The 24,839-nt window shown below is 55.0% G+C and overlaps 1 protein-coding gene across 10 annotated transcripts in view; it reads right to left on the bottom strand.

The window, feature by feature from the left end:
* The window catches only part of CTBP2 (C-terminal binding protein 2), a 157,399-nt gene that overhangs the window by 19,153 nt on the left and 113,407 nt on the right, over positions 1 to 24,839 (bottom strand). The window contains exon 1 of one of the 10 annotated variants that reach the window (XM_077877267.1): positions 15,167 to 16,826. The exons of the other annotated variants lie outside the window; for them this stretch is intronic. Coding sequence (XP_077733393.1) covers positions 15,167 to 16,811 — 1,645 coding nt within the window. The 5' untranslated portion in view covers positions 16,812 to 16,826. Of the gene's footprint in view, positions 1 to 15,166; positions 16,827 to 24,839 lie in introns of those variants that run through there. 10 annotated transcript variants of the gene reach the window in all.

The following is a 24,839-nucleotide window of genomic DNA, read 5'->3' as shown; positions in this document are numbered from 1 at the left end:
CGAGGGCGTAGAGCTCGGTGTGCAGCTGGACCTCCGATGCCACTCCCCCCTCCAGGCCTGTGACCAGGGGTCCCATGACCTCCTCCGTGGCTCCTGGATTGCCCTGTGCTCTGCTGGGCTCCGTGGGGGGGCTCCCTCGTTTGCATCAGCTTCCTTCACACTGGAGAGCCTCAAGCTGCACCTGGCGCTGCTCGATGACTGCCCGGGACACCTGCCTTCTGTGAATACAGCCCCCTCCCGACATGGCCTTGTTGCCCCCAAGAGCCAGAGCGTACTTCCCCACCCCTGGAAACAGGCTGGCCTGGGACTTTGCTCTGAACAACGTCAAGTGGCAGAAATAATGATGCAGCATCACTTCCAAGGCAAGGCCCCCCGGGTGGGCATCCGGCCTTCCATACTCACACTAGAGCCTGTGCGTGGCACCTGGGAGGCAGGACCACGGAGCACAGGCCCTGCCGGCCCAGATGAGGGGGTACAGTGAGGGGCCCTGCAGGCTGTCCTGCCACAGCCGAGCGCAGAGCTGTCTGCGGGCCAGGCGGCCCCGGACGTCGGCATAGCAGACTGGTGTGCTCAGGAAGGCAAGGGTGGGTGTGCATGTGTGTCAGCATACGTGTGTGCACATACACGTGCATGTGTGCCGGAGCCCATGGTGTGCCTGCGACCTGACAATGACACCAGCATGGACGTGACCCATGCTGATGCTGCAGAAACCCCTGGAAGCTTGTCCCCAGGTCTTGCTAGGATAGATCAAATCCATTTTTTAAAACCCAAGAAGAGTTCCCCCAGGGCCGAGCTCATTCATGGGACTCGTGATCACAGGCAGCCCTGGGTGAGGGTCAGGGTGCCTTTCTCCTGGGGAAGGGCCAGGCTGCTCCGCCCCACCGTGAACCCATGGGGGCACCGCCCCGAGGCCCGGCCACTGCAGGTGAGACCTTAACAATGGCCTTTTGAAACAGCATTCCCGTCTTCTCACTTTCTGGATGAGCCCCCAGCTCTTGGACTTCTACCCCGGAACACCCCAGAACTTCTCCCTGATGCTAAGCTCCGGTTGGAGCCCTGGGAGCCTTGTGTCAAGAAGGGAGCTGTTCGACCTTTCACTCCATGGGCACCGAGACCCAGGGAGGGGACAGGGCCCAGCTGACCTGAGCTCTGCAGCCGGGCCATCGAGGGCCATCGAGGACCTTCCCCGCAGAAGGGTATTCAATTCACCACCACCCCCTACCACCAAGGGCTCCCCCAGGCCAGGTGAACAAACAGAACCACCTGGCTTGAAAATGGCCCTCGGAGATAAGGAGGAGGGAAGTACTTTCCAGGATAAGACTGTGGCCGGGGCTGTGCCGTCAGGCCCCAGCCGCTCCAGGCAGGACGGAAGCCCAGCAGAGGCACGGGCCACCCGGATGCACGCGGGTCCACGAGGCCGTGTTCCTCCGCGGCTGGGACCACACTAGTGACCACCGCATCGCACACGTTACCAGGCGACAGGCACACGCCTGAGTTCTCGCTCAAGAAACTACCGGGAAACACCGCGAGTGTGGGAAGACCGGGCCTGGCCAGCCGCCCCCCCCCCACCCCCGAGCACCCACGGGCCGGGCTGCTGAGGGCGACCCCACGGAGGGGCCCGGCCGAAGCCACTCCTCGGCCCTGATTTCAGCGTCCTCTGAAGTCAGCCAGAGGTTCAGCTGAGAGATGGCCTCAGGGTAAGTAGATTAGCTTCTTAAATAAAACATGGATCTTAAAGGGTCGTGGCCTCACAGGGAGGTGGCTTCAGGCCACCTCCTTTGTGGCTCAGGTAACAGCTGGACAGAAAGCGGCCAAGCAGGAGGCGCAGAGGCTCCCGGGAGCCTGGGCCGTGTCCCCCACCCCCGAGGCTTGCCGGGTGACCGCTGCCCGCCCAAGGTGTGTGTGCAGACGCGCGCGCACACGTGTGTGGAGACTTCTGGAATAGAAGCAGCAGGGGTCTACACTGGTGGGAACCACAGCATCCAGTTCAAAAAAAAAACAAAAAAAAAACAAAAAAAAAACAAGAACTTCTGTACCTCCAGAAAGACCAGCATTTGTTGTTGCTTTAACTGGTTCCTTAGAGCAACCCAGAGCAACTGTCCCAGCAGCCTGAACTGTTCAGTGTCCACGCCACACCAGGGACCTTGAACAGAAAAGTGACAGACTTTTCTTTTCTACCAGGGCTTAAACACAAAACCCAGAACCAAACCATCTATCGCTTGCTGGAAATCACTCCCTGGGACGCTCACACGCTGGCCCCGTGGGCCGTTCGGAAGCCCTCATACGGCTGCCGGGCCGCGAGCACCTGTGCCCTGCCGCCCCCCACCCCCAGGGAGCCCCTGTCTGGTGATCCCTCTGCTTCCCACTGGGGGGGACGCTGACCACTACCCACGTAGCGCCTCCTGGCTGACTGGCCTCGGGGAAGGGATGGGCTCCGGGGACCGAGGTCCTCCCAGCTCAGGGCCACAGGGACAAGACGGAGACGGAGAACTGAGCAGGCCGCTGCGGGACACATTTCCACAGCAAAGCAGCCAAGGATGCCAGGAGCTGCTTGTTTGTGGTAGGATGTGATTCATGTTCTGGATTTCCCCAAAGGCCAGCCTCGTGTGGGTGGTCCTGGAGTGCGGAGGGAGGGGGGAGGTGGTCTGGGCAGCCGCTGGGCTTGGGAACAGCTGAGCCCCTGGTTCAAGGAGCCACTGGCTTCCTTCCCATCTGGGTGAGGTCACATTTCACCTCCCAACTTTCCCAGCATGCCCTGAGCACTGGACAGAGCCACAAATCCCTGGCCTGGGCCCCATCTAGTCTGATGACAGACGGGTGATCCCAGCTTAGGGGATAAGGCAAGGCCATCAAGTTCCCCTCTCCACGGCAACAGTGGCCGCTTGTCAATTATATATGGTCACAAAAATCCAGCATCCTCACCTGGGGTTTCTCACAGCAGGAATGGACTCTTCCCTTTGGGGTCACTGTGGATTTTGTGGCCCACGAGATGAACCTCAGGCTGGTGGTTTCACTCAACCCGATCTTGTGGCACCAAAAGAAGAAAAACCCCTCTCTCCTTGGTACCCTCCAAGCTGGGACCTAGCCCGGGGCTCACCCGAGTCCCTCCTTCCTGCTGACTGCCTGTAGAGCCCTCAGACCCGAAAGGGCTGGAGAGCGAAAGGATGTGTCCAGACAAGTCAGAGAATGGTGAGCAACCTGCGGGTGCACGGTCCCCATTCCCCAAACCACTCTCAGGGACACAAGGTCACTCTCCAAAGTGCCCTAAGACCCAACATACACCATGGGCCTGGCTGATAGGAAACCTGGTCCAGGAAATGCCGGCTTGGCTCTTGACCTCTCCCCCTAAATGCATCAACCCCTGGACTTCACCGACACGTGCTTCCCAAGATCACCCTGACTGGAAGCAACCCACTGGTGGCCTCCAGCACGTGTCCCCGCTGCTCTGCGCCTTGAGTCCGTGGGCCTCTGGTGTCAGAGACATGCGGGCTCAGGAAGAGAAGTGCTTCCCCCAAGGCCTTGGATGAGCCCAGAGGGGTGAGCTCTGACCAGCTCGGGGCTACAGGACAAGACCAAGAGCCAGGCCTGGCCGACGTGTCTGTTCGGTACGCTGCGTCTCTCACAGCCAGTCTCCACCAGCCTGGACAGATTTGGGGGGGTGAGGGGGACGGGGACGGGGGACGGGACACAGTTCTGTGCCTTCTAAATAGTAACCGGGGAGATGGTCAGGCCATCAGGCCTCGTCGACAGAGCGCGGAGGTAAGAGCGAGAATTCGCCGCCCAGAGCTCCCCACACCAAGTATTTTTCCTAGAAAATACTCTGAGTGTGTAGGGTGTTTACCAGTTACCATATGTCTGTTTCCTTGGGCTTTCAATTAGCCTGGGGGGGGGGAGCGGGTTCCACATCCTTTGGCAGAAGCTCTGGGCAACCCAGCTGAGCCCGGAATAGCTTCAGAGGGCGGCCCCTGAGAAAGCCGCCTTGCTCACCTCCTTCGGGTCCCGCCGACGGTCCCGGCCACTTTAGCTCATTCACGGTGCCGGACATCACGTCAGCACCGTGCAAAACCAACCTCACACATTGTGTGACCAGCACAGAACGGTCAACAACCCACGTGGCACGGGCGATGTCGCTGCCTCTCTAGGATATGCGCTTTGCCACCGCGAGAGCCACGTCCCAGATGGGAGAGCAACTGCTGCTGGTCATGGGGGTGCAAACCCCGAGCAGTCACCCCAAAGGCTGCAAGCCAGCCACGCAGAGCCTGTTCTGCACAACAGAGCCCTTTCTCATGGAAGGACGTGGGAGCTGTGCACCCCATGTGCCTGGAGCACCCAGATGTGGGGCGCGGGGCCGCGGGCCTGGCTCCTGGGCCTTCTCCATGCATCCAGTGCCAGCCCCGACCCCGCTGGTCTCCCTGCGGCCCGAGGCCGAGGAGGGCTGCACCCTCCCTCCCTCCCTCCTTTGACTCCCCGCGAAGGCCCCACCTGCCCGCGGCGTGGGGACCACCGGCAGAAGCCACTGGGGGTTTCATCCGAGTACTTCTCAAGTTCTAAAAATGTGCCCATGGCAACAACAGAAGGGGATGTTTGAGAAAAATGAAATAAAGATGAGAAAAGAAGGGACGGTTGCCAGAAGAGTCTGGCAGAGGCAAGCTCTGCACGCCCACGTGCCGGCCTGCGTGCCGTCGGCGTGTGTCACCGGCTCACGCAGGGCTGACGGGACGCTGCAGGAAGCCCGGGGGGCCGCAGTCACCCACCAGCGGCAGGGACTCTCCGACCCCAACCTCCCCCCGCGGGAGCACGCACAGGGGCCTCGCACGCTGCAGGGGCTGTGGCACAGTCTGGGGGGACAACTGTCTGGGACCCACGGGGCCAGGGAAGCCCTTGGACCGGTGGGTCCCTGACCGGGCTGAGGACACCCCGCACTCTTCCCGGTGCCTGGAAGGGCCTTTCCTTCCGAAGGACAGGAGGCAGCAGCCAGCAGCAGGGCAAGTGTTCAGGGGACCCGTGGACCCAGAAGCCCTGAGAGGATGCTGTCCCTGCAGGCCCGCGGCTCGGGCACCGGGGCTCACCGCATCGGTCACTGGATCCCCCCGGAATCAGATGGGACTCCTTCGATGACACGCTGTCCTCCTGAAAGGCCCCTGGCGGACTTGTTCCTCTGACCACACTGCCCGGGCCCATAAAAACAAAATAGTGCCCTGTTTCTTAGCTACAACAGCCACCAAGGCCGGGATGGGACATGGAGGAAGCCCAAGGCTTTCGGCTAACTCGAGTTTTTTCATGTGACCCTAAAGCCAACAAGGAAAGTGATTCTAAAGACCCCCTAACAGGCCGGCTATCCCGCGGGCCAGCAGCCAAGCGTGCCGCCCTCAGGGCCCCGGAGTGGCTGCGAAGCTGATTTTCCCAAGCACGACAGCTGCTGAGCTGTCCCCTCCCTGCTCGTCTCCTCTGTTAACTTTTTTTTTTTTTTTTTTCTGGAAACCTAATGACTTCTAAAGTGTTCCAGGCTCAAAGCCCAGTTCACAGGGAAACACTAGAACCCATCACAAAGTCATATTTATTCCATCAAATAAAAAGCATCTAATAGAGAAATCCCCAGTGGGGAAGCTGGTGAGGCGGAGAGGTCAGCTTTGAGCACCGTACGCGGCCGGCGACCCTGCCCACCTCTCCAGCCACTTCTCCTTGGACTTGGCAGTGCCCGCCGCGGGGCTGGCCCGGGGAGGACGCAGACGGCCTGGAGAGGAAGCCAGAGGTCAGCTGTAGGAACAGCTCCCCCCACCCGCACCCCCCCGGCCCCCGGCCCACACGTGTGACCTCAGCAACTGCAGCCCGGTGAGGCCTGCTGAAAATTTTCACTCGTGTTTTCTAAAAACTAGAAGACGACACGCAGGAAGTGGTCACGAATCACAGAGGCCCTGAGTGGAGTGGAGAGGGGCAGGCTGGGCCATGGTGGGGAGGAAACACGAGAACGCACACTGTGCATCTAGTGCTGATGCGGATTCTTTGGCCACAAGGACAGAATCAGCAGCCTGAGGGCGCTGGGCTCCCCGCTCCCACCTCCCACCGGGGGCACAGGGTGAGAAGTGATCTCATTTCCCTCCTTACTTGGGCTGCTAGGAAGCCCGGGTAAGCGCACCTCCTGGTGCAGAGCGCAGAGAAAGCGCTGCGTTCTGGCCTCCCACCCAGCTCCGTCTTTCCTTAAAGGCTTACTTCTCCCTTCCTCAATTTCATCCTTGTGTGTTAGAGCTTTTCCCCACAGCGAGGCTTAATCCTCTCGGGACAAAAGAACATTTATGCTCCATTTTAAGCACAGGGAAGAATTCATTTCCTCGGCTCTCCTAAGAGGCAGGGGGCAGGGCACCAAGTCTGGCCATGAGCAAAGCCTGGGCCAGGACCTGTGTGACATGGTTCCTTGGGTGTCTGGGGATGAGTAGAGCCCATCACCCCAATGTCCTACACTTGGAGAAATAAGCCTCAGAGCACCACGGGGACTCCTCTGGCATCACCCACTTTGTCGCTAACACAGATCCCAGCTTGGGCTGGTGTCCCCTTTCCCAGCTTGACACCACTGATTTTCCCAGGTGGCCCTGAAGCACTGTGCTTGGTGGTTCACTATGGCACAATGACCAATCGCTGGTTTGGAGCCAGACAGGGAGGCTTCGAGTCCCAGCCCTGCTGTGTGACCTGGGGAGGAGTACTAACCTCTCTGAGCCTCAAGATGGTTCATCTTATTAGGGAATTACTCTGAGTCTTCTCAGGACTTCAAATGGGATAATCCTAGTCATCTGCTCCAGAATGGTGACAATCACTCTATTTACTGGGCTGATTCAGGCCTGGATTCTCTCAACACTGGTGAGCCATCTCCATCCACCACCTCCCCCATCCTGCGGAAGCCGAGCTTTTTGTATCATCGGTACTGGGAACACTCAGTACCCCCTGGCCCCACCAGCACTTCAGGTACCTGCATTTAGGACCCAAAAGTCAGCGTTCCTGTCCTGAGCCTTCATTTCTTCATACGAACTCGGCCTACCAGGATTCCTCCTCCCACGGCAATCTTGTTTAAACAACAAGTTGTCCCACTCACATTGGCAAACCCTTCCCGGGATCAATTCTCAACTGCTCTCAGGAGAACATGTCCCCAGAGCCGCCCACCTTCTCAGTGGGGACGGGCGTGTACAGGTTTGATTTTATGCTCTCCTAACGATTTGGCAAAAAGTTGTTTTATTCATACACTGCGTACCGCTATCCGGCTAAATTTAACTGCACTGTACCTTCCTGTTCCTTGAGCGGTGGAGGGAGCAAGTAAAAGTGAACAGACTGTTTTTTTCCTTCAAATGAAAAACGACTAGAAAGTTCTCTGTGTAAGTCAGTCTCAGAACGGGGGGAAAATACTCAACAGCAGCATGTTTAATGACATTTAGGCTCTAGACTGATAACATGGGCTACTCAATTATGGAATACAAGCATTATTTTTCTTTCATAAATTTAAGAAGCAACCCCCCGCCCCCAACTCCTATGTACCAGCAAGGCTCCAGTGAAACAGCTTTAGAATTCTTGCTTCGTATGATCCTGGGGACAAGAATTAGCTCCAAACGCCTGAAAATCTTCTCTTTTAATATATACCGGTTTTCTTTAAAAAAAGGGTTTATCTTCTCTGGATGATGGGCTGGTTGCCAAATGCAATACACAGTGTGTGGCTTTACCATTGTCCTGGCCTAGGCCCCCTCATCTAGCTCAGCATCCCCCTGAAAGCAAAAGCAGAAGCAAATGGTGGTGGACCAACTGGATCTCCACATGCAGCAGACTGTAGCTGGATCCCTACCTCACACCCACATACAAATTTGAACTCAAAATGGTTCAAGCACCTGAACCTAAGGGCTAACGTGGTCAAACTCTTAGAAAACACAGGCATAAATCTTCATGATCTTGGATTATACCAAAGCACAAATCAAGAAAAGGAAATAAAAATAAATCAAACTTCGGGCAGCCCAGGTGGCTCAGTGGTTTAGCGCCGCCTTTAGCCCAGGGCCTGATCCTGGAGACCTAGGATTAAGTCCCACATCAGGCTCCTGCATGGAGCCTGCTTCTCCCTCTACCTGTGTCTCTGCATCTCTCTCTCTCTGTCTCTCATGAATAAATAAATAAAATCTTTAAAAAAAATAAATCAAACTTCATCAAAATTAAAACTTGTGATTCAAAGACAATACCAAGAATGTGAGAAACACAGCCGCGAAATGGAAAAAAATATTTGCAAAGCACATTATCTGATACCAAAAGCCATTGAGGACTTATCTACTTCCCGGGCCCCATGGTCCATGCACGATCCAAGCATGAAGGTCAATGAAGCCAAATGGAAGTTGGGAGAACCACAGTGTAGAGCAAATATCATGCACGAGATCGGAATGGCTAACAGATACAAAAATATGTTCGGCCTCAGTACTCATCAGGGAAATGCAAATCAAAATCACAACAAGGTATCAACTCACACCTGTCAGAATGGCCTTCATCAAGAAGAGAAGAGACAACAGGTGTTGGTGAGGAAGTGGTGAAAAGGAAACCATATTCACTGTCAGTGGGGATGTAAATTGGTCCGACCACCATGGAAAACAGTATGGAGGTTCTTCAAAAAACTAAAAACACACCCGTCATAGGATCCGGCCATTCCACTTCCAGCTATATACCCAAAGGAAATGAAAAAACAGGAGCTCAGTGGATATATGCACTCTCCTGTTTATCAAAACAGTATTCCCAACAGCCAAGATACATGGAAACGACCCAAACACCCATCAACAAATGAATGGATAAAAAAAGACGGAAAATATACACACACAATAGAATATTGTTCAGCCACAGGAAAGGAGGATATTCTCCCATTTGCAACAACATGAGTGGATGCTGAGCACATCATGCTATGCTGGAGAGGTCAGACGGAGCAAGAGAAAGACGGACGTACGTACAAGATCACTAATGTGTGGAATCTAAAAAGGGTAATAAACCTGTAAAAACCAGAGTCAACTGGTGGTTCCCAAGGACTGGCTAGAGTGGGGGACAAGAGCGACAGTGCTTCAGGATGCAAACCTGCAAGTGTAAACCACAGAGACCTGATGCACGGTACAACGAATACAGACAACCACATCACATCATATTATAACTACGTAACATGACAAATGTCGCTACATCCGCTATCACGTTCCCATCTATAAATCTATCAAAGTAAGATCCTGTATACTTTAAAAGTACAAAATATCATAGATCAAAAATACCAGTTAGAATAAAGAACAAAGATCAGGTGAGAAAGTAGGTCAGTGAAGGGCTGAATCGGCTCCCTGTTCTCTTGGGCAGATAATCCTACTGATACACTGATTCAGGTCAGCCCCCCCCCCCCCCCCCCCGCCATGCCCTCAACTCTGCAAACCTCCCAGGAAAATTTGGCCCATGCTGTGTGGTCGGGACTGCTGCCTCTTTTAAAGATTTTGGAGAGGAAGCCATCCCTGGAGGAGTCCAGGGAGGGAAGAGATACTAAAATGCAAAGCTATTCTTTGGAAGCCAAAGCCCAGCCTGCCAGGTCCCTCCTCGGAGGCAGGGCCCGCGACGGCAGGCGAGGCCTCATTCTTTCTACAATGGGAAGACAGAAGAAAGCCCATCTAGAGGGAAGGCACGGCCAACCTGCGCCAGGCCACACGAGAAAGGGCCTGACGACAGGAGCTCGGGCAGGTGGCCAGTGTCCCAGTGTGGACTGGGCTTCGCCTCCTCCCATGAGAACACGAGTCAATTCCTTTAAACTGGCTCCGCAGGAAAGCACAAGGACTAACCTCGTTAACCACCTTCTCTGTGTCCTGCCTGCTGGGCAGAAACCATGTTGGTGACCCTGGAGTGCTCTGAGCAGGCCAAGTGCCCATTTGACCCAAAAGGGTGGGAGGTACCTGCCCCGTTATGCAGAGGACTAGAGTTCAAACCCAAGTGCCCAGACCACACTCCTGCAGAGGGTGTCTGAGCCGTCTACGTGGGGGTGGACAATACAGTGTACGAGAAGTTGACAGAAATTCACAGCCACCCAGTTTGTGAAAGGCCCATTAAGCTTTAGAGCATGCACCCCAATAAAGACAGCAGCAGGGTCTTCTCCAGGCTACCCGACCACAGTCCACTCTGAGAAGTGCCAAGCCCACGCCCAATAGGTCGGAGGTGGCTGCTCTGAGATACAGAGCTGTGGGACAGGCCTGGCCTCCGGGTCCCCCAGTGTCCCTTGGCCCAGAGTACTGTGTCTGGCCCCAGAAGGGGCCGAGATAAGGGCGATGAGTAAAGCACCATTTCCGAAGCAGGCCCAGCCTCTGGCCAAGGCCATGCAGGTTTAATGACCTCAACACTCAAGTTCCTCCTTCCTATACTCACTGCATCCCCACACGCCCGTGAGGCGTGTTCAATTCCTACCCTCCTCTGACAGACGTGGGAGTAGAAACCGGGAACTCGATACACTCGCCAAAAGACATTCAGCAGGCCACACGCTTCAAAGACACGCATTCAACTACCTATATTCCTGGGCTGAGGTCCTAATCTAATCCCCAGGGTGCATGGGATTTCTAGGAGCCCAGTACAAACTGAGACATTCGGACTCTGTCCAGTAAAACCAGCCACAAGGACAAGGGGATACTGAGTTCAGGCTCGGAGTTTTGTCCAGCAAGGGAAAAAATGACCACGGTCCAAATGCCTCTGGGTGCTGACAGGTAGGAGATGATCAGTCCCATTCTGGGAAAACAGCAGTCAACTGTGATGGCCAGGAGTGACAGGTGAGTCCAATGACCTCCGACCAAGGGTAAGAATCGTGGGAGCCCTGACAGAGTGGGGAATGGCTATGTCTGGAGTCTTGAATGCAGAGGCCACGAAGAGGTGACTGCCAAGGGGTCAGCTGGAATTTGGAGGAGAATGAACCCAAGAGCCACATCTGACTCCAAATACGTGCACAGGGGCCAGCCTGAAAGACGGACCGCCAAGTGCAAAAGCAAACCAAAAGCTTGCCAATTTTATGGGCACAGAACACGCTGTAGTTGTTTTACTTGCTGGGAAAGGCTGAGCTTTCAGCACCTCCGAGACGCCCAGCTTCTCCCCGACCTTGATCTGTAAGGGAGGTGAGTAGAGAAGAGGATTCTGGCCAGAGAGAGAGAGTTCTGGCTGAGTGGCCTCAGTAAGTCCCTTGCCTGCTCCACGGAACTGGGAATTTCTCAGCCACGGAGGAACAGATCACTTTGTCGGGGGCAGAGGGGGGAGCCTGGGCGATACCTCAGGGAGTCCCAAAGGAGCAGCCAGGACTTTAAGAGCCCTGGTGCTGGGGGGCAGTGTCCTTTCCCTTGGCCTGCACACGAGGGCTGCGGCTTGATGGCTACTCCAGAGTCTGTGCTCTGCCCTCAGCCCTTCCCTCTAGGATGCACCATGGCCTTAGGTGATCCCCACCGCACGGGGTTCCCAGAAGGCCCCGGTGTGTGTCCCTTGTATCACAGGGCAGCATGCCCCACCCCCAACCTTACCCCAGGCTGCAGAGCACCCAAAGACCAGGCTCAGGTCCCACAAACTTGTGAGCATCAAACACCCGAGCTGGGCCCACCACACAGCTGCTCAAGAGCCAATGACCAAGTGCCAAGCTCACAGCCTGCCTCACACAGTCTGTGCTCTGTGTTCAGGAGCGTAAGGGTTGCCCCCTTACACGTCTCTTCAGTCAAATGGCAAGGTCTTGCCAAAGTAACGCTCTTCAGCAGAAGGGCTGGTGTCATCACCCTGCCGTCCTGTAGAGCCAGCTCAGGGTCATGGTCAGCAGATCCCCCATCCCATCCCCCCAGGCTGGCTCGACTTTTGGGCAGGGGGTGGGTGTGATCGGCTGGCTCTGGGTGCCTTTGGGCCCTCGTGGTGGCCTCCCTCCAGCCTGACAGTTTGAGAGTCCTCACCCACAACCCCCGTGGAGCGCCCCTCCATCCACCTACCAGCAAAGACCCTCCTGTGCAAGGGTTCCTCCAAGAAAGCCAAGGACAGGGAAGGAATTACCAGGTGTGCATGCGCCCAATCCTCTGTTCTGATCTGAGGAGTCTAGAGTTTTCTCCTGGTGGGGGGGGAGGGGGGGAGAGCTTCCTACCCAGGAGGCCAGGTGCATACATCACGTGTTGACACCACATCAAACGCATGACCAGCTCTGATGACCGAGAGCACAGTGACAACCACCCCTCTCCCCACAGCCCCAGTGTAAATGGACCTTGGATGTGCCCCAAAGGCCCTTGGGCAGTGCCCCCCCACCCCCCAGCTACTAGATGGGGGTCACAACCCTTGATGAATCCAACTGTATCCGGAAAAATGCCTGGAAGGAAACAGACCCCGCGGAAAGAGCAGGCCGCGCTGCGTTTCTCATTTGAAACTGTGAGCACTGGGCGTGCTCTCAGCGGGCCCTCTGCAGGCTGTGCGCTCTGCAGACAAAAATATGACAGTGGCTGCCGTGCTGCTTGTTTACAGGATGCGCCCCGCTGCTCGGTCACAGAGAGGGCTTGACTGACACCATGTGATCGGGGGGAGGGGGCACTGCTGGCCCGCAGCCACTGCCGGAAGGTTCTGCAGCTTGGGCCACAGTCAACCAGGTCATCGTGTGTAAGCGACAGCAGATCCACCAGATGCCGACGCTCACCCAGGTCTGACATGCAGCCCCACTGATCCCCTGTCACGTGGGTCCCTCCTCACCTGGTCACCCAGGACTGCCTGGCCCACGGACTAGCAAACAGCCTGTTATTTACACCAACAAAGTCAACCAAGGCGAAGCAGGTAGTTTGTGGAATAAGAAGCACAGTGGGTGTTTAGACACCAAAGGATGTAGAAATAAACCCAGGCACTTAAAACCAACCAACCAACCCACTAGAAACCTACAGATGGCCTCTCCAAAGAGAGAGAAGAGAGTCCCCCCTTCCTGAGGATCCCCTTCCCCTCGAGATCAGAGGGAAACCTTCGGAGCTAGGTGAAGACCAAAGTGAGGATGTACTCGTGCTGGCTGTGCTGGAAGTGACGGCGGAAGCCACAGCTAGATCCGACGATGGCCATCACCCAGCCTGGGCTGGCTGGGGCTGCCCCAGGGAAGCTTCGGGTTTCCAGACTCTAAGATCTGTGGGGTTTCCCTTAAACGTAAACGCTATCCTCTGCGGGGCAAAAACGGCTGCCCAGAACTTCCCTGTAGGGACCATAGAGCCAGGTCTGGCTGTTGATGCTGTGAAGGCTGCCACACAAAATGCCATTTCTACAGGTGGAAGGCTCCGAGAGAAGCCAAGTTCCTACCTACCCTCCCGGCCGGGTCCCCAACACCCTCCTTTCGGGGGAAGGGACGGTCATAATGACACACCGAATGTACGAGAAGGATCGAGGAGGAGAACCACCGCCATGGGATAGATCATCTGACAGAGAAATTTATTTGCTGGCAGACTTCCGACTGCAGGCTTCCTTGGCACTGGCTGGCTGCCACGCAAAGGAAACAAAAATCAATATCCTTTGGTCTGCAACACAGTGTGTTAACAATCATACTCCAAACAACTTAAATAATATCCCTCACCCCGTACCCAAATAACGGGGAATGTTTCCGTTAGAAGGCAGTGCAAAATGAACATAAAAGAGAAGAAAATAAGGCAATTTTACAGGTCCCCCTTCAGCAAAACCTTTCCAGGACTTCAATGAGGAGATAATCTTTCTGTGATTATGACCAAACCCTCCCGTTGCTTAGCAACACATAATTAAGGAATATGTTTTCAGATCCGCTTTGCAAGCCCGGCCATTATCAGATGAAATTACTAGAGCAACAAATGTCATCGCCATGCAAATTAGTTGGTTGCAAAGAAGGAATGTTTGTGAGGGAGAAGGTGCATCCGCTTTCCGTATGCCCATCTGACTTTTCTCCTGTCACATACTGATTAGAGGGGAAAAAAAGAAAAAAGTCCAATACATTGTATGATCAAACTTAAAAAAAAAAAAAATCCATTCATGAGACAAAACCAGAATCTATAGTGGGAGACAACAGAAAAATCCAACCACTCAGTCTCCCTTCGGGAAGAAGAAAGCCAAGTGCCTGTGGGTCAATCTGCAAAGCCGCACTCACCATTTCAGCCTCCTGGTAGCCCCTAGGTCACCAGCTCCACAAACTAAAAGGTACATCTTATTTTCACACCAATTGTCCCTCCACCTGACAATTCTACTTATGCACCCCAAAAAAAAAAAGATCACTTGAAAGGGATTCAAGTTTTCTAAATTGGGGAGGCAGGAAGGAAGAAAGGGGGAAAAACCCCTGATGTATAGCTTCAATTGTCAGTAAGATCCTACAGTTAAAACACGGAGTAAGTGTTCAGGGACGTCCACCTGGAATTTTACCCACAATTACCCAAAGAAACACATGTAACAAATTATACTTGTCTCACATTTTGAAAAGAGCCACCTAGGATGCTTCTCTCTTTCTTCAACTTGAAAATACATCGTTTCCTACAAGTAAACAGAATTCCCAACTGTATTTCCCAACAGGAGACTTAAGTCTGTCTTTGAAACCGGGAGTTCTAAGGGATTTTGTCATCTTGCTTTGTTTAACCCACGAGCCTGGAAGCGTACCCGACACAGCCCTACGGTGCTTCCTCCCTCTGATCCAGGCGCGGACCCTTCGGAGGTGCGTTTCTACGCTACCAGGCGCTTCTAACGGCAAATGAGTGAAGCACGATTTGTGGGAAGCACTGGATAAATACCCCCGCCTTCTCCAGAGCCACCGAGGGTGACCTGGAGAACACGCTACCCCCCCCCCCCCCCCCCGGGGAGCGGGCGGTTTCATTCTGTTCTGGATGGTTTCTGGGTTTCTCCTCCCAGAGACACAGCTGTGCTGCATCACCATAAAGGGAACGTCACACATCACCTGGAGCTGAACCAGAGAAAGGGAAGGCCGAGCCGTCCCAGGGGGTCAGCCCCCGCCCGAGTGGCCAATCTGACCCAAGGGAACCCGTATCGGTTGGCTGGCTGGCTGCGTGCAAGTGTGTGCGTGCATCGGGGCGTAGGGCCGGCCTCTCCAGGCCTGGCAGGAGAGCGCCAAACGCGTGAGGACCCCCGTCCTGTGCTCGGACCTCTGCCCGCACCGTCCCCTCCACGTCCCGAGCGAGGAAGGGCAGGGAGGGTTCATTACTTGGTTCCGGAGCGAGCATGGTGGACACGATGATGGGGGCCCCCGTGCGCCGGGCCACCTTCTGGTAGGGCGGCTGGGGCGTGTGGAGGCTCTGGCTGGCTGGCGGCAGCGCGGGCGGCTCCGCGGGGACACCGGGCTTCCGCAAGAGCTGGGGGCTGCCGTGGGGGCTGGGCAGGGGGGACGCGGCCACGCTGCGCTCCCGCTTCAGCAGCTCCATGGGCACCGTGTATGCCGTGGAGTAGGCTGTCCTGGGGCCCGGGGGGAGCGGGCCGGCGGGGCCCGGGTGAGTCAAGGCCACCCCGGCCGGGGCGGGGTACGCGGGGCCCAGCCGCGCCGTCAGGGCGCAGGGGGTGGGAGAGCTGTACCCGGAGTTGGAGGGGAAGCCGGGGGCCTGGGCGCCCACCCCAGGGGCCGAGTAGGTGGCCGCCGTCTCTAGGAGGTGCTGGGACGGTGCGCTGGAGGGGCGGCGGGCCAGGTCTCCCGCTCGGGGGGACGCCGCCTGCAGGGGCCCCCCGGGCTGGGGCGGCAAGGCCAGGGCGCCCAGAGAAGGCGCGTCGCCGTGGAGCTCGCCGCGGTGGCTGAAGCTGCTGGAGCGCGCCCGGGGCGGGGGGCCCAGCCGGCTCTGCCTGCGCAGCTGCATCTCACTCCGGCAGGTGCCGGCCAGGCGGCTCAGCACGCGGGCTTGGCCCAGGTTGGGCGCCACGCACTTGATGTCCGCGTCCTCCATGGTGGCCAGGACGGCTGCAGAGTCGAAGCCCTGCTGCAGCAGGGCCACCAGCGTGGCCTCGGCCACACCCTCCGCGCGCAGGAAGGCCAGGAACTCCGGCAGCGCGCTCCTCCTGCCACCGAGCAGGTCCGCCTCGTAGTTCTCCTCGGCCATCCGAGCGGACACGCTTCCGCGGGCCGGCCCGTAGCCCCGGCTCAGGGCTCCCGGGGCCACCCCCACGCCACCATCCGAGGCGCCGGCCGCGCCAGGGTCCACGACCAGGCAGGTGGGGGCGGCCTGCCTAGTGGGGCCGGACTCCCCCGGCCGCTCGCCGACATCGTTGTAGAGCTGGCCGGCGGGGTAGGCGGGGGCCTCGGCGGCGTACCTGCCATCAGCCAGCTCCCCGGCACACCGCGTGGGCGACGGGGCCCTGCTCTGCGTCCGCGGCCCCGGAGCCACCGCTTTGCCCGCGGGATCCCGGTACAGGGGGCCGGCGTCCTGCAGGGCGGAGCCCCGGCCTTGCACCTGATCCCATGGCATCCTGCCGCCCGTCCCGCCGTAACCAGGCAGCGCCCGGCCGAGTCCCGGGTCGCGGGGGTGCCGAGCCTCCTTGGGCGCCCGAGCGGCTCCGGCCGCGTCGCCGTAGTAATCCCGCGGCAGCAGGCCACCCCGGCCAGACATCACGGCCTGCCTGCTGTCGTAGAAGGTGAAGTCCGCCCCCGGGCTCTTCCTTCCAGCCACGGAGTTGAAGAAGGCCTCCCGGTAGAGGCAGGGCTCGGCGGCGCCGGGCGGCTCGTCCCACGGTCCCGCCGCGCCGCCGTCCGCCACGGAGCTGCTCCTCGCCGGGGCCTCGGCCACCTCCCAGGGGCCCTCGTACCACCCGGCTGCATCCCAGCTCTGGGAGCGGCCGATGAGCACCTGGCGGCTGGGGACCGGCATCGGGGAGGAGGGAGGAGGGCCGGCGGCCGAGGCAGGGGGAGGAAGCCGGGGTCTAGAAATCTTCAGTTCCGCCCATCACAACAGACCCGCTGCGTTCCAGCCCTTGCCGCCCGACGGCAGGGAAGACCAACTGAGGGTTTCTTATTTCAAAGTCCGGCCTGAATTATTAATCCTCCGAAACATTAGTAGACCAAACACAACACTCACGGTAACTTCGCCTCACTCCCCAACGGCAGCGCCAGTCCCGGAGGAGGCTGTGCCAGGCTCGGGGGCCCCCTCCCTCCCGGGGGTGAGCTCACATGGACCTCGGCTCTCGCAGCCTGGGGATTAGGAGCTAAATAAAACCCCTAAAGCTCTTGTTCCATGTGACATCTCGTTAGACGGAGGACGCGGCCGAGGGCTCCAGCCAGGCCTCCCGACCCGCAACTGGCAATTATTTTCACACCGAAGCTCTGGCTTATCTCCGTGGTCCTCACCAGGGTACTTCTGGGATGAGCACTGCCTCCCCCTCCTGCCGGTGCCTCCCCCCACCCCTGCCTGCGATCGCCTAAAAGTGACAGAAGGAAAATAGGAAAAGACCGCTTTAATGTCAATTCAATCTTAATCCACCCTGATGAAATGTTAATCCATTGCACACGGCTAAGAACAAATTAAATGTGAACAGGAAGGCAGGATAAAGGGGGGGCGGGCAGAGAAAAACCACCCTCGTGCACAATTCTAGAACACGAACTGCCCTGAGAAAATGGGCCAGGTCTGCAGCCCGATGCTCCGCCAATATCGAAATCTGGCTCCGAGGACTCTGGTTACCAATCAAATGAGTTACATCGCTCAAGTCCAAGTGGATTTTTTACTTTGTTATCATAAAACACAGACCCCTTCCTGCTGCCTGGGATAAACACACACACACACACACACACACACACACACACACCCCTCTACGTGTAATCTAGAATTTACCATTTTAACGTGGCCACAGAGGTCAACAACCCCAACATTTTGAAGCAAAACCAGAAAGTGGCTGCAACCGAGGCGCGCCTTCCTCCAAATCTGTTCACAGAGAAAGCATCATTCCAGCAGGCTCCGGCCGGCTTAGGCTCTGTGGACGCTTTTCCAATATTCCCATGGATTAAGACTTTTCCACCCCTTGCTAGGGACTTTGGGCACAGCAACGCAGAACAGCATCTATTTAATTTAGGTAAAGGAATGCCCCAACTAGGAGCATTAAAACATTTTCTAAATCAACATAGAAGGGTCCAAGAGAAGCAACACTCCAAGGCTGCAGGTTCTGCTCCTCTGGCCACAGCACCGTATTCATGGCTGAACAGGAGCTCCGACCACGGTGTCCAGTTAGAACGTTTGGAGCGGAGATAATGCGCCCGTCTGCAGCCGTCAAGCCTAGGTGTGGTGTGTTCACCTACATCTCTCTCGGTGTCAGAGTCAAGGAGAATCTTTAACTTAAGAAAAGTACCAGTTGTTCAAAAAAAAAAAAAAAAAAATTTTTTTTTTTTTTTTTTTTTAATGAGAAACACTGAAAATTTACTGTGAGAGGAAAGCAGGTACCAATCCATTTCCAGGAGCTGGATGTATATGGTATAAAGCAAGACCGTTTCAGGGGAAGGGCAGCGCGCCACCCTGTGTCTCCGTGTCCCGATGAGCACACATCCTAAGCTTTGGGACAAGCTCTGTTTAAACCAACACTACTCCCCAAAGCTGTGGCCACCCCTTGACTGTTAGGAGCTGGCCTGAGAATTGCTCGGGGACGTGGCCCAGGACCCCAGGCTGCTTGCTACCCGAACACCACGGACCCATTTCCGACCCCAAAATACCAACAAAGCCTTGAGTTATCTGGAAAAATTCCCTGGCAGCCAGAGAAGAAACCCAAATCCTCCCCCAAACCCTTCCACCTCCTAGAATGCATGGAAGGAAAGAGGGAAAAAAAAAAAAAAAAAAAAAAAAAAAAGCAAGCAAGCCACACTGCCAAACGTTGAGTTTCCATGTATCAAAGCAGCCTGCTGGCGCCAGTTTCTATAATTCCTCTGCTGGCACAATCGCCACCACAGGCTGCGAGGCCTGGCTGGGCCGTGGACGAAACAGGCCTGGCCACACCAGGACAGCATTTACCCGTCACGCCGGCAGCCCGAGGATGTGTTCACTTAGGAGATACATCAAAACGGACAGGAGGAACCAAATGGAAACAGCGCTATCTGGTTTCAGCAGATCGTTTCCCGGCTCGGCTGAGCTGGAGCTGGCCCACCTTGCGTAGGGTTTCCCCTTCTCTGGGCGCCGCTCAGAGCCTCTTCCCCTCTGGAAAGGGGCAGGTTGGGCAGGACGGGCATCTCACGGGGGACCCTTTTCAGAAGGAGCACAGGGACAGGGTGGCACGGACACAAGCCTGTACGTTGGGCGAGACACATCTCAGGTGGAGAAAAGACGCCAACCAGATACTCTCGAGAAGCCCTTGCCCACATCTACCTCTACCTCTCTTCCTCTTCGTCCACTCTTGAGTTTTTGGGCAAAAGGGATGACCTCTCAGTGGAAGTTCTGCCCTACTGTCACCTCTTCTTCCACCACTGGCCAGGGAACGTGGCTGGCTGGGCAGGATGGACAACAGCAGTCCTTATCTCCTCCAGAGGTGACCAGAATCTAGGCGTCTTTGGTACCACATGCCATCACAGGATGTTTACATCTGCTAATGTCTAAACTAGGCGGGTCCCATTCCAGGTGCTCTGTCTGTAAGCGACTCTATCAGCAGGTATGACTATGCTGCATCCCAGATGCTGGGGATGGAACCTGGGTGCCTTGCGTGCCAGGGCCACAGGGTGCGGGACACAGGTCAAACTCTAAAGCCAACGCTCCACTTTCCAGAATTTCCTGCGCTGACCCCGGACAGCTCTACCCTGGTGCCGGAAAAGGAAACCCCCTCAACACAGTAATTCTGTTATTTGCTTAAGATTTTCCCACACTCCCAACTATGGAATAGATCACCTATAAAATTAACCACGTGAGCATCAGAAAGTAATTCCTGAACCTGGACTGTGCCAGCCCTCCAAGTGGGGCTCACTGGGCTGCTCCTGCAGCTAGGCCTCCCCCTACCCCCCGCTGCTGACGGACGTTGCCTGAGGCCTCAGGTTAGCCAGTTGGGCCATTTCCTTTTCTTCTCATCTTCTAATAAAGTATATAGCCCCATGTGGCTCGAGTGCTTAGAGGCCCTGCTCATGGTACAGAAACACCCCTTCTGAGGTGAGCACATGAATTGCACCTGCCAAGAACCTCTTAGAAGCAGGGTAGCTCTCGGGACTCACCTGGCTCCTGCACGTCTCGTTCATGGCTCAAGTTCTCCAATGGAGGCAGGACTGTCTAGAAGAAGGTGTGCCCAAAAGCTCCTAAGAAACCAGGAGCAGGTTTTTGAGAAGGAGCGGAAGGTGTAATGCCAGAGGTGGGGCAGCAGTGGGGGAGAGGCTGCAGGGTGGGTGCCACCCCCTGTGCCAGAAATAAGGAGGCCCATTTCCATTTCCATCACCCAACCCATTCTGCTTGGAAACCACCCAAACTCACGCAACCCTGGCTCTGCAAGCTGCCAAATATTATGACAGATGTTTTCCTGTGTTAGGTAAAAACACCTGTAACTGGACTCACACTTTCCTAAACGCTCTGGTGGAATTTATTTATTTTTTAAGCACACTGCAGTCTTTTAGAGAGCGCCGCTTTTCTGAAAATCTCGTGTTGACTAAATAAAGCAAGATGGGACCAATTTCTGAAAGAGCAATGAGTCTCACAGACTTAACTCTTTAATCCTGCAAAGAGCGTCACTACGGAAAATTGCATCGAGTAAAAAAGCCACCTCCTGAAAATTGAGAGACTACTCAAATTCTCTTGCAGACATAATGAACCCAAGTGAAAGCTGACCGTGTTGAATAACCCGAACGGTAACGCTGAGGCCATACGCAGCACCCTCCCAGAGCCAATTCTTCGTTCCCTGTGTGATGTAATGCAGATCAGAAAAACGCCAAGAGAGGATCTAGGAGTTTCCAGAAGAACAGGGAAGAAAATCAAGGAGGAGACAACAGCCAGCCCTTCCGCGGAGCAGTCGTTGGGCGGATCACCAACAAGCATTTCATGTTCCAATCACATTGGTGACCTAGGAAACTGCTAGAAAAGAATGGCAAACAGAAGACTAGACCCTGCTCTGGGGGTCTACGCCTCACAGTAGTTCATAAATGAATTCCATATATATCAAGCGCGAGGTGGAGTCGGACAATCTAAAATCTGGACTCACATGAAGGGAGCTGGGTCTGCCTGCCTGTCCCTTGACAGCTGTGCTGTTTCCAGCCCGCCTGGTAGTCATAAATGCTTGCTCCTTCTTGGGGGGCGGCCAGGCCCAGCTCTGGAGCATTTCCGGCCGGCCTTCCATTTCTTGGTCCTCCTCTAGCCCGTGGGGCCAGAAAATCACGGCAGCTTTGAAAGTGAAGGTGGCAAGGGGAGCCTTCGAGATGCTTCCCTGCACCTGCTGGGTCCCAGGATGGAGCTGCAGCAGCACCCACGCCTCTGCCTCCCACAGGCGACGCCTCCAGGGGGACACCACGGACGTTAGTGGTTTACGTGCTGTTTTTCTGGCAGAAGCAGGGCCAGAAATAGGCCTAGAACATCCTGCTTCCTACTTTTCAATGTGTACAGGCAGTGTTGGTTGTTTGTTTCTGTCAAGTGTTTTCCAATTTATGTTGAACAACAGCTTCCTGCCTTTAAAAAATGTTTTCTGTCCTGTTCCCCCAGTGCCCCAATCAAAGTCACTTACTTGGCGAGTCTAAATCAGAGAGGGTGGGGGGCCCAGCGCACTGGTAAAATAGCAAACAGGACATTGTAGCGAGGTTTTAAGGCAGCCTGTATCTACATTTTCCCAAATGCAAAGAGAAAATTAGAATGTCTGGGCATCACTTCAGTCATTAAAGGAATGACACCTCACCGAATGTCCTGGGATGTGTGATGCATATTCCCCGTTTCTTAGTAGAAAGACGGAGGCTTCGGAAGGTCAGCGCACCGTCAGAAGAAGACCCCAGACCCGAAACACAGCCTTGTAAACGAAACCAACTCTCCCAAGATAAGTGGTCCTCGAAACAGTCCCAGCCAGCATGTAACGTAAGATTTGGCCATTTAAAAAAGTGAAAACAGGGCAGCTCTGGTGGTTCAGCGGTTTAGCGCTGCCTTCAGCCCAGGACGTGATCCCGGAGTCCCGGGATCGAGTCCCACATCGAGCTCCCTGTGGGGAGCCTGCTTCTCCCTCTGCCTGTGTCTCTGCCTCTCTCATGAATAAATAAAATCTTTTAAAAAATAAAAAATAAAATAAAAATAAAAAATAAAGAAGTGAAAACAAAGGCTTGCATGTTGCTCCTGACTTGATTTCCTCAATTATAAAACTTAATGACAGCTGTGGTACGGAAATTGGCTTTTTTTTTTTTAATTTTTATTTATTTATGATAGTCACAGAGAGAGAGAGAGAGAGGCAGAGACATAGGCAGAGGGAGAAGCAGGCTCCATGCACCGGGAGCCTGATGTGGGATTCGATCCCGGGTCTCCAGGATCGCGCCCTGGGCCAAAGGCAGGCGCCAAACCGCTGCGCCACCCAGGGATCCCTGGAAATTGGCTTTGATCCCCACTTATAATGGGGGCAGAAAGTCCAGTCCTCTTTTAGGGCATGTTTTGGAAAAAAGGGGGGAAAAAAAAAAAAAAAAAGCAAGAGCTGGAACCCCAGGCTCAGATGTAGGCCTGGGCAAGCCACAGGACAAAAATCTACCAGGAAAAGCTGACAACCCCTGGCACAAGGTCAGCCTCAGGCAAGGTGCTGGACAAAAACCACTTCTTTCCTTCCTCTTTGTAAAAAAAAAAAAAAAGTCCAGGGATCCCTGGGTGGCGCAGGGGTTTAGCGCTTGCCTTTGGCCTGGGGCGTGATCCTGGAGACCCGGGATCGAATCCCACGTCGGGCTCCCTGCATGGAGCCTGCTTCTCCCTCTGCCTATGTCTCTGCCTCTCTCTCTCTCTGTGACTATCATAAATAAATAAAATAATTAAAAAAAAAAGTCCAATAACAGCAAAAATCCTACCAAATCTCAGCATCTCGGATTATAATCCCAACCCACCTCAACCTTGCCACCCCCCTCACTCCATCACACTCTATGTTTTATGTCCCTTCCCCTATTTTGGGTTCAGAATATTCTAGAATTTCTTCCTCTCACCCTTGAGATGTCCAAACCATTTCCATCCACTAGGGTCCAGCTCAAATAACCCACTTCCAGGAAGCTTCCTTAATTCAATCTTTGTCACTCTATCCCTAAGTTCAAAGAAATCGACCCCTATTACGGTGACACCACCCCCGAAATAAGCCAGGGAATGCATCAGTTGGCAGAGACAGCTCATGGTTTCCTCATCTAAGGTGACAGAGCCCTGTCTCTTGCAACATGTCCTTTTCTCCATCACGTGCTGGTCTGTTCAACACATGGATCATAACGGGACCAGGCTGGTGTGATCGTACAGGGCACAGGACTCGGTGGGGACAGCCACAGTCCTCGCCCTCAAGGTACATCACTCTCCAACCAGCACTTGGGAAACAAGCCCAGTGGAGGGCCCAGCCCGTCCAATGAGCAAGTGACATGGCAAGAGAAACAGGGCATAGTAGAGACCACTGAGCAGCTGCACACAGATACCCAGAACACGCCCCTCTCCTCCCGCGACCTCCCAGCCCAGCTGGTGGTGCTGAGCCCGATTCTTGCCTGGACCTGGACAGGCACCCGAGGCTTCCCTGGAGATAGAGAGCTTGCCAAAGACCTCAAGCTCTGTTGCAGCAAGAGTCCCATTAATATGAGGATGTTCATGAAATCATGGTTAGGGGTCCTGAGTATAAACCCATCAGAAACAGGAGCCTCATTTTGCTGTATCACTTGTAGGTTCTGAAAGAGGAGTCACAGTCCAAAAAGAGCTGGCAGCAAAGTGTATCCTGGGGTTCTGGTTTCATAGCCCCCCCCCCCCCCAATACCTCTCATAGGGCTGTGTTGAGGAGCTACTCAAGCCCAAAGACATCCTCCAAATCTGGGCGGCTAGGGAGGAGAGACTGTGTACAGGTGTCTGGCTCTTCAAAAGCCAGGATTGTTCTGCTGCCCTGGGATAGTTTCCTCTGATGAAGGAGACCAGGCCTGGGTCCACTGGAACCCAGGCTCCCATGAAGTGTTTACTGAGCCCGAAAGCAGACAGCCTTTCCTCAAAGGTGCCATGACCAAATGAAATGCATCCAACGCAAAGCAGGCTGGGAAGACAAGTCAGGTGGCTCCAGGGCACTCGGGAGGGCAAAAAAAAAAAAAAAAGATGCATCGTGGTGGGGAACACAGCAGACACAGCAGCCGCTGGCTGAGCACGCCAACACCCCACCCCCTGGAGCCCCAGGTGGAGACGGGCAGCCCTGACACGCAGCTCTTAGAAACACGGGGAGTTGACAGAAATTGCCAGCTGCAGTTGGAGGCCATTCAGTGAAACGACAAGTGCAAAGAGAAGCTGAAGTCTGCATTTTACAGATGAGTAGCAATAGAGAATAAAACATTTAACCTGATTCTCCTCTGCAGAGAGCGAGGGCCTGACTGCATATGGGCAATTCTGTGAACCCAATCCCTAGCTGACAAGACAGTGGGCACCCCAGGGGAGGAGCCACGACCAGAGGAGGGGAGATGTCGATTTTCAGCCCTTGCAAATAACTTCCATTAAGCGTCACCTTGACCATGCTCCCTACCTTTACTGATCCTTTACACAAGCACATTGTTGCCGAATGTTCGTTTATGCCTGGAGTTTAAAGTTGTGTCTAGCTGACTATTGTATATTTACATAGCTAATGTAATTATCGCTAATCACATAATTACTGGAAATATGCGTAATTGCCTGATCCAAACATATAATTATAATGTATAGCAACATTATGAGTCCCCTTTTTAAAAATCCACATTTTGGGGCTATTTAAGGATATTTCTTAGAAATGATTGTGGGCTACCTAGA

Source organism: Canis aureus, chromosome 29, assembly GCF_053574225.1.
Source record: "Canis aureus isolate CA01 chromosome 29, VMU_Caureus_v.1.0, whole genome shotgun sequence".
Classification (NCBI taxonomy): Eukaryota; Metazoa; Chordata; class Mammalia; order Carnivora; family Canidae; genus Canis; species Canis aureus.
This window is presented reverse-complemented; position numbering and strand designations above follow the sequence as displayed.